Here is a 10,238-nt window from a genome sequence, read left to right on the forward strand (position 1 = left end):
TTCATCCGCTAAATAGTTATGAAATCGTTCATGATTATATCATTTATTATGTTTATTAATATTTTCTTGTATATAATAAATAAAAAATAATAACTAAAATAATATAATAAGTGTAAAAATCAATGTAAAAGTATATGACATGTTTGGACCCATATGACCTGTGACCTGTTTCGACCTGTTACCCAACCCAACCCAACCTGACCCATTTGGACCCTTGTTAAATTTTTACCACCGCTACCCAAACCGACCTAGCTGACCCGTTTGCTAGGTATAACTATGTTATAAGCCCGTATTGTTTGTTAAACTGTAGCTGTGTAGCATCCAATAAATGGAAGTGCTGTCCATATTGAGTATGACTATTGAAGATGTGTTAATGCTTGATTGTTTGTTAAACTGTAGCTGTGTAGCATCCAATAAATGAAAGTGCTGTCCATATTGATTATGACTATTGAAGATGTGTTAATGCTTGATTGTTTGTTAATGTATATTCATTGAAAAATTTCAGGAAGAAATTGACGGACTTGCAACTAACTACCCGATGGTTTCAAAGTGTATGATTATGTATTATTGAATCAGGTATTAATACAAAGATTGGTCATTTGTGCAGAAATTTCACTTATCAACAATTAGTTTATTTGTTCTTTATATACTTTTGAAGCCACCAGAGAAATAAATGGACCAGTGGTGTTGGATTTCGCATCAAAAGAAATGATCCGGACCCATTGCCCTGCACCTGCCTCCGATATTAAGGTATAATTCTGTCAAACATGCAGTTTCTTAATTGTGGTCCACCATCAATGAACAAGGCAATGGTTGGTCATCTAGATGATTTGGGGTATACATCCGAGATACAATTTCAATTTTAAATCTATCAAGAGGGACTCTATACAAACCAAAAAATTTGAGATCGCACATAGTGTTTCGTGTCTGTACTTGTTAGTCTTCAGTTTACCTAACCTGAATAAAGTTTTTCCCTTTGTAGTTAACCATAAAACAAGTAGTCTACAGTTATTCACATCTCAACCACTCTTTTAGCAGATGTGGTTGAGACCATATTCAGCTTCAACTTATGTTGTAGAGGCATTTGAATACTGTTGAAGTGCAAGTAAACATATATGATTGATCCAATACCCAAGGTTGCAAGTCATCAACAATCATCTAATTTTGATTTGTACTATATCATGTTCTGTTCTCTAATAATCATGTTCTTTCCTCCAATAATGGTTTTGCTATTTTGTAAATAGGTCCTTGTTAAACTTATGTTTGTTATACTAAACAATAGGTATACCACTTGTAGTGTTTTAGTATGGGTTAATTGAGTTTTGTAAATAAAAAACATACTACATACTCTAGTACTTAATAGAAACCAATAGCAAACAACTGTAAATTACATAAAGCAAGATATGCTATTATTCATCTCATAAACATAAAACATTATTTATAGAATGACTTAGCTTCTCCTCGTGTTACGTAGTGGCTTTACCCACGTGTCTTCCCTCATCCCAAATCGCTCAATGAACCAATCCCGATATCTTCCATATACTAAGTTCCATAAAAAAATTCCAATTACCAACCCACTTCCAAAGCCTGTGAATACAACAATCCAATCGATTATGTCACTTGGGAAAAGAGACTTGTAATACTCATCGCTTGTTTGTGGAAGTGTTGATATCGTTGAATGTTGACAGTCGTTGGATAACGGTTTTCCACACAATAAATGATTACCCACGTAAGAATAGTTCTCAAATGTATTGAACTGTTTCCCAGTTGGTGCGCGGCCTTCAAGATTGTTAAACGACACGTTGAACTTCGCTAGGAAGTTAAGTTGTACCAGTTGTGGGGGAATTTCTCCCGATAGCTCGTTATGGGAGAGATCCAAAGATTCGAGGTTCGTTAGATTCCCAAATGATGGTAACACATAACCTGTAAGATGGTTGTTGGAAAGATTAAGTGATCCAAGGCCTTGAAGATCTGTGAGTGACTGTGGGATATCTCCGTCAAAACTGTTACAAGATAGGTCAATTAGTGCATAGCTGTTTAAAATCTTTGAGGGTTTGTCACTTCCACCTGTTCTAAATCCATTATCAAATCCTATAGTAGATGACTTCATTGCATTCAAAATCTTGAAGTAGTTGTCAGGTAAGTGACCACTGAAGTCATTATTTGAAAGGATCAACATCTGTAACTGTGGGAACTCGAACTCTGGTATAAAAGTAGATGGATCATGAATTGCACCAGAAAATCTGTTGGAGCTTAAGTCCAGCACTTGAAGCTTAGTAAGAGTACCTAACCAAAACGGGAAGACACCATCAAAACAGTTATCTGCAACGCTAAGAACCTGCAAGTTAGTACAGTTAGCTAATGATTTTGGCAACTGACCCGAAAATTGATTTTCATCTAAATAAAGTTGCGCTAACTGGCTTTCATACGAAAATGTATTCAATATTTCGCCATGAAACTTATTTTGAGAAAGATTAATAAAAAACATGGGCTTGGTAAAGTTTCCAAAAAAACATGTAGGAAGTGTTCCAGTGAAGCTGTTAGAAGACAAATCAATGAGACGGAGTGATTCAGCTTGGCATATCAATGGTGGTATCTCTCCAGTGATAAAGTTGTCTGAAAGATCAATAAAATACATTGTTTTTTGACTGTTTTTGAAAATCCATGCAGGAATGAGTCCACCAATTTTGTTCATGTTAAGACGTAAACTTGTCATTTCCTTTTGGAAACGGAGGAAGGCAGGGAATTCCTTCAAATCGCATGATGTCAGTTGCAAATCTTTCAGTTCAGGTAGCAGGGTGCCATCAGTGTTGTTGTCAGTGGTGACAACTGATATTCCTTCTAAACGCAAAACTTCGAGGTTTTCGAGTCCTATGAACGTGTCTAGGTCTACACTACCGTTAAATTTGTTACCACTTAGATCAAGAAAGATTAGCTTTTTGAAGTTGGAAAAGGCACTGGGAATGGGACCATTCAATCGATTATAGTAAAGATCTACATATGTTAGTTGGGTGAGGTTCATAAATGAAGATGGGATACGACCGGGTATAAAATTGTTTGGCACTGCGACAACGCCAAGATTGGTTAAGTTTGCAAAATAAGGAAGGATCTCATGGTATATGTTCATACCATCTAGCCAGAGTTTTTCAAGGCTGATCAGTTTGCCAATCCAACCGTATTCCGATGACGTCTCGAAATTGTTTTCACTAAGATCTAACTCTCTGATTTTTGATAAACTTGCCAAAGAAGGGACTGGGCCTGTAAATTCGTTTTGCGAAAGAATCGAGCGTGTGAGTTGTGTCAAGTTAGAGACTGAGCCTGGGATGCTACCCGAGAAGTAGGAATTTGCAAGATCCAATGATACTAAGTGGTTTAGGTTGCTTATGGATTCTGGTATCATCCCAAAAAAACCTGTTGTAAACAGATTCAGATACTCGAGTAAGGTGTTGTTACGAAACTCGGGCAAAGAACCCGTGAGATCGGGATTCAATGACAAGCTAAGAAGTTTCAGCTTCGGTAAGTGAAATATTGCTATTGGAAATTTTCCTTGAAGCTGACAACCTCCGAATTTGATTGTCGTCAACGAAGAAAAATTTACCAAAAAACGTGGTACCGAAGAACTGATGTTCACTTGAATGAGATGAAGTGTTTCGAGTCTAGTCAAGTTTTGCAACAAGCTTGGAGTTTGAAGTTTTAGTGAATTGAATGACAAATCCAACAAAGACAATTGGGTTAAATGTGAGATTTCATTAGGGATTTTGCCACTGAATACTGAATTAGAAAGATCAAGGCTTTTTAACTGCTTTAGAAGAGCAATTTCACTTGGGATTTGAGATTCAGTGAAATAGTTCATCGAAAGGTTGAGTTTAAGAAGATGAACAAGGTTGAATAGAGTACTGTTAGACGTGAGAAGTCCATGGATTGAGCTTTGGCTCAAGTCAAGCTCGATCACATGACCCTCATTTCTGCTACACACGACACCAAGCCACGAACAACAATCAAAAACATTATCTGACGTATTGCTAATTGTGGTCTTTCTCCAAGAGTCTAACTTCTGAAACCCACCTAAAAAAGATGTAGTAGTGTAATTTTGATGAAGAATGGTTTGCTTGAACTGAAACAAAGCTAAACACTCTTCATCATGGCTTATTAACGATGATGAAGGGGTGGATGTGATGAGGACGAATAAAAATAAGTATACAAAGGAAATCATTGACTTTAAAGCCATGAAGAGAGGATAAGTATTTATAGTTTTTTCTGCAGCTATGCGATGTTCTTAATAACTTAATTTATAGAGAGATTGCATGACAACCACATAAAAAATGCATGGTGCATAGTGCATGGTGGACTATTGAATAAACTTATGGCCCAAATTCACATTACATAATATCAAATGCAACTGTTGTAAGTGAAAGCCAAGTTACATAATAAATGCAACTATTTGGCTGGCCATGTTAAAAGGTATTGGTTGCTTCGGTTTATATGTTCTCACGGCCGAGCGTTTTCGTGTGGTTTTGTCCACTTGTTGGCCCGTGTGCGACGATTATCTAGAAAATGTAGACCATGCTCTCTTTTCATGTAATTTCGCTAAAGAAATATGGGTTCGAATCTTCAAATGGTGGAGATATGATATACCCTCTAACCTCTCACTGGAATTTCTACTTTCGGGTTCGGGTCTTACTTTCTCATCACTTATTACTAAAAGTGTGTGGCAAACGGTTACTTGAATTGCTTGCTATTTTATACGGCAAAACATAAGTGCTATCGTGATCAACAAAAATAAAAAGGGTGCCGCTGTTTTGACAAATAAATTCCAATCAAAAAGCTATAAGTTAGATCTCAAATAGAATTAGAAAATAAGCTTGGATTGGAATTGTTGTCAAATCTTGTGTTTGGTGTTACTTGGGAGGTGGTGTTGTTAAATTTATGTATTCAAACTTAGTTTGGATTTTATATTTAAATAGTCTCCTTATTCTTTTGCATAAGTGTTTTGGTGCAGGTTTCATCATTTCATATAGTTGAGGGACTGATGCAGTAAAATTGTTGATGATTCCTTGGAGCCAAAGCTTTGTAGTCATTTGTTGATTTTCTAAAGTTGAGGGGCTAGTTTGAAGTTTTCTGGAAGGCTGCTTATTTAAGTACAGAGTTAGGGTTGAAACCCTAACACACGAATTATTCATTCATTTGCTTATTTCTGCTGCTACATCTCAATTCGATTTTATTGTTGTTCATAATATTCTTCTAATTTTGAGCGTTTATAATCATAATCTTTATGATTATATTATGAGTTATTTTGATCATGAATCTTATGTGATCTTAGAGTGTTCAGATTTATGTTTCTTTGAAAAAGGATTGTGTATTGGTTATTGTTTGATTATTCTAGAGATTATATTGTTATATTGATATATTTTTATATGGTAGCAGAGCGATTGGTTCGTTGATCGTTGTTGGATTCGTTCGATTGTTTCTGGTTTTTCAATCTAAAATTGAAGATCTTCTGTTCCAGATACTCTGTAGTGGTTTCTTTCATCGATTTGTTGAAGAAATTGGTGTGTACTTACAATGATTGTTGAAGGAATCTGTTCAATTTATCAAACCTTAATTTGTTAAAAATTAGGGTTAGGGTTTCAACCTCTTGGCTATTCCAGAAGATTGTTTTCATGTCTTCCGTTGTCGTTCTTGCTCTACTTCAATCAAGGTTTCATACCTTGATAGGGGGTTCATTCTTCTTTAATCTCTTTTATATTTACCCAATCTTGACTGAATCCCGGTGTCTAACTCTTTTGTAGGTTTTTCTTATGCCCAAGAGACATATTAAATTAATGTGGCTAATACGTTATGACCCCAAGTCGGGTCATACCCAATAACAAGCTTACCGACACTCTATATGTATTTAATCTCAACGGTTGGATCGTTAAATAAATACGTAACACTTGAACTTTAGAAAATCGGTTTTCTAAAATATTATCACTTGAGATAAATTATTTGGATAATTTATATTTAATTATTTATAGGTTTAAATAATTATATTGTGTTATATTTTATAAAAGGTTTATAAAATAAGCAAGTAACTTAATAAAATACATGGTTTTATATAAATATAACAAGTTTTATATATATTAAGACATTGTTATTTTATTAAACATGTGCAGAATTTTGTGTCTCCAAGGATGACACACCCATGCCTATTTTGTTACTTTTAACACAATATTCCTTATGTACATGCAAGGGTCTTAAAACCAAGGCTTGACTCAAGTTGTAGTACACATAAGTGATCAAAAAAAACTGCATTCAGCTCATTTTTTTGGGCATTTCTGGCTGAACTGTTTTAACAAAAAAAGGGAGCATTTTGCTTGTAAAATCAAGTGATTAAGTGTTCTAAATCCTAACCAATTTGAAGGTTTTGTTGGTGCATCAAAAGCTTGGGGTATTACACACTTGAGGCTTCAAGTTAGAAGCTTTCTTGCCTTCATCTTCATCATCATCTTGCACATTTGTAAACTACCCTCAACAAGCTTGAGGAGGTATAAACTCTAAACCCACTCTTAGTTTGTAAGTATGTTTCACAACTTGATCCTTTTTGGAATTTAACTTTAAATGGTTAAAGATTTACAAGTTCAAAAATGGTAATTTATACGCTTCCGCAAATCTTATTTCTTGAATGATTATAAGTATTATGAAACTTGTTAAATCCCAACAATGGTATCTAGAGCTGAAGTTGTTGAAATATGCTTCGAGATGGTTATTAAACCCACTATAATTTTGCATTCTATGAACATGCATGAAGTAGAATGTAAAATTTTCGGTTTTGGGTGGTTTGTCATTTTGGCCAAAATCACTTGTGATTCTGCATTCTGTATTGCCAATCACTTGTGATTCTGTACTGCCAATCACTTGTGATTATGTACTGCCAATCACTTGTGATTCTGTATTGCCTATCTCTTATGTAGTTAAAGTTCACAATCTAAGCCTTGACCTTGTGTTTGGTTGCATGCATGGTTGATTGATATTTATTCAATTAGTTTGTAATAATATTTATTCATTTGGCATGTAATTATTCATTTGGTTATGTAATTTATTTTATATTTGGTATGTAAAATAGATTAGGTTGTAATTTAATTTTTTAGACAAAATGTATTAGGATATATTTTGTAAAATGATGAAGAATGATGAAGACTTGAAGAACACATGAAGAAGCATTTGGATGCAAGGTTAAGTGGGAGATTTGAAATCTCCTACTTTGTGTAATTACCCCTTATCCGGTGGCATTTGTTTTCGGCTAAACAAATGTCTACCAAAATGGCTTGATTGTGAACATATTTGTTTTGCATGCATGGTTGTTTATTGTATGATTGTGAATTGTATGTTTGTATGCTACAAGTTAATCACACAAGTTAACAACAAGCAAAATGGCAATTTAATTGGTTAAATTATACATTAATTAACGACATGCAAAACGACAATTTAATTGGTTAAATTAAAAATGGCTAAAAGGACATTAATAAACGGTTATTAAGAACATGATTAGGATCATATATATAAAATGATTTATAGACATGAAAATGAATTTCAAATGAACCATACACTAAATGCATGTTGGTATATGGCATAAAAGTTTTCACAAACTAGAATTAATGAAAACTTAAAATCCCTTATTAACGAGGCAAACAAGTTAAACGCCATCCTTTTGTGCAACGCTTAAAAATATTAGAGAACTCACAATGGGATAAAGGTCACCTAACCGTTATGAGCAAACTAATATGATTAAGGTAAATTTCGCACACTTGTGGGATAAAGGTCACCTAACCACTTGTATGTTAAGTTTACATGTCTAAACAAGTAGGACGACTTGATTTGGAAATCATGAACTTAGGGTCACCGAAGCATGATGAACAAATAGGCGTTAATGGGATAATATGTCATGCAAAAGGATTGCATGATCCCATAACTTAGAAGTTGCAAAAGGATTGCAATTGTCATATAATGACTACCTAGCTAAATCAAATGACGGGATAAAGGTCACCTAACCGAAATTTGGTTTACCGTTGGATTCTAAAATTTAATATATATATCAATTGGATTTAAAGGGTATTGATTGTTAAATTTAAAATCGATACTTAAATGAACTTTGTTAAATTTTGTAGATGGCCGCCAATAACAACAACATGCAAAACGCACCTATTAACTTGAACAACCTATCATTAAGGTCTCTCCTCGAGAAAGACAAACTCAACCATACGAACTTTATGGATTGGTTCCGCAATCTTAGGATTGTCCTCAAACTTGAGGATAAGGCGTATGTGTTGGAAGACCCCATTCCCGATCAACCCGACGAGGATGATACGGAAGGCATGGCTTATTGGGATAAGTATTGCGCCGATTCGGTGCAAGTTGCTTGCCTAATGCTTGGGACTATGATACCCGAACTCCAAAAGGATTTCGAGCATCATACTGCATACGACATGATCACGCAATTGAAGGAGATGTTCCTTCAAGAGCGCTTCATGCATGTCGTATGGACGACTCCCAATCTGTTTCATCTTATGTCCTTAAGATGAAAAGCCTCATTGATCGCGCAAACCGTCTTAATCTCAACATATCTAATGAGCTAGCCACGGATCTTATCCTAAACTCCTTGTCAAAGAGGTTTGACCAATTTGTAATTAATTACAATATGAATGGGATGGATAAGACCATTGGCGAACTTCATGGCATGCTTAGGACGGCAGAAACTAGCATGGGTAAGAGGGTTTCACCCGTGCTAATGATCAATGATGGTGGGTCCAAAGGTAATAACACCTCTAAGCCAAAGGCGGCTAAGAGGAAAGGACCCGCCCATCAAGGCAAGGGAAAGGGGAGGATGGTTACCCCAACCAAAAACAAGAACAAGAAGCAAAAGGTTGCCGGACAAGAAAACCCCAAGGAAGACCCGTGCTTCGGTTGCGGTGAAATGGGTCACTGGAAACGAAACTGCCCGGTCTACCTTAAGGAGTTGAAGGAAAAGAGGGATGCGGGGCAAACCTCAGGTAATATATATATGGTATATATAGAGCTTAGTATTACTTCTTCTAATACATGGGTATTAGACACTGGATGTGGAACTCACATTTGCAATTCTTTGCAGGGGTTCAAAAGAAGTAGCAAGCAAACGGGAACATCAAGTCTCTTTATGGGTAATGGAGCCAAAGTGCAAGTGAAGGCTCAAGGAGACTTTGTATTAAAGCTTCCAAGTGGTTTGGAACTTATTTTGAACAATGTTTTGTATGCACCGGATTTATGTCGAAACATTATTTCAGTTTCCCGTTTAAAACAATGTGGTTTTTATCTTAATTTTGTTAATGATGTTATCCACGTTTATTTAGATAATGTATTCTATTTTAAGGCTTCGCCTTCAAATGGAATTTATGAATTGGTTCATGATGACACATCATCTAGTAGCTCAATATACCATACTAGCACCAAGAAACTCAAAAGGGATTTGAGTGATTCCTACTTATGGCATTGTCGCCTTGGTCACATAAACAAAAATCGAATGCATACACTTCAAAAGAATGGCCTTTTGAAATCAAATGAACTAGACTCGTTTGATGTATGTGAATCTTGTTTACAAGGCAAAATGACTAAAGCACCTTTCAAAGGGACCTATGAAAGGACTAAGGACTTATTGGGATTAATACATTCGGATGTATGTGGACCCTTTAAGCCCATAACTTGGAATGGTGAAAGATACTTCGTTACTTTCATTGATGACTTCAGTCGTTTCGGATATGTCTACTTGTTAAGACATAAGGACGAAACTTTTGAAGCATTCAAAGAGTATCAAAGCGAAGTACAAAATCAACTCAATAAGACAATCAAGGTACTTCGTACCGATAGAGGAGGTGATTACCTAAGCGATTCTTTCCAAGATCATCTTAGAAGTTGTGGGATTATCTCGCAACTCACTCCTCCTGGAACACCCCAACTGAATGGAGTTTCCGAAAGGAGGAACCGAACCCTAATGGATATGGTTCGATCTATGATGGCTAGAAGCTCGTTACCTCTATCATTTTGGGGTTATTGTCTATGCTCCACGGCTCGTATTTTAAATATGGCCCCAACCAAGAAAGTGGAACGAACACCTCATGAGATGTGGTTTGGAAAACCTCCATCTCTATCATACTTAAAGGTATGGGGATGTGAAGCTTATCCTAAGCGTTACGTCCCTAATAAGTTGAATGCTCGATCCACGAAGTGTA

The 10,238-nt window shown here is 35.7% G+C and overlaps 1 protein-coding gene across 1 annotated transcript; it reads right to left on the minus strand.

Annotated features, from left to right (window-relative positions):
- Nucleotides 1-1,450: 1,450 nt before the first annotated feature.
- LOC139842315 (receptor-like protein 6) lies at nt 1,451-4,228 on the minus strand. The gene has a single exon (XM_071832470.1). It carries the CDS (start codon nt 4,226-4,228, stop codon nt 1,451-1,453), a length of 2,778 nt encoding a protein of 925 aa, XP_071688571.1.
- Nucleotides 4,229-10,238: the final 6,010 nt, after the last annotated feature.

Source organism: Rutidosis leptorrhynchoides, chromosome 1 (genome assembly GCF_046630445.1).
Source record: "Rutidosis leptorrhynchoides isolate AG116_Rl617_1_P2 chromosome 1, CSIRO_AGI_Rlap_v1, whole genome shotgun sequence".
NCBI lineage: Eukaryota > Viridiplantae > Streptophyta > Magnoliopsida > Asterales > Asteraceae > Rutidosis > Rutidosis leptorrhynchoides.

Excerpts from the sequence above, each read along its gene's own strand:
- LOC139842315 (XM_071832470.1), bottom strand. The coding sequence starts at position 4,228 with ATGGCTTTAAAGTCAATGATTTCCTTTGTATACTTATTTTTATTCGTC.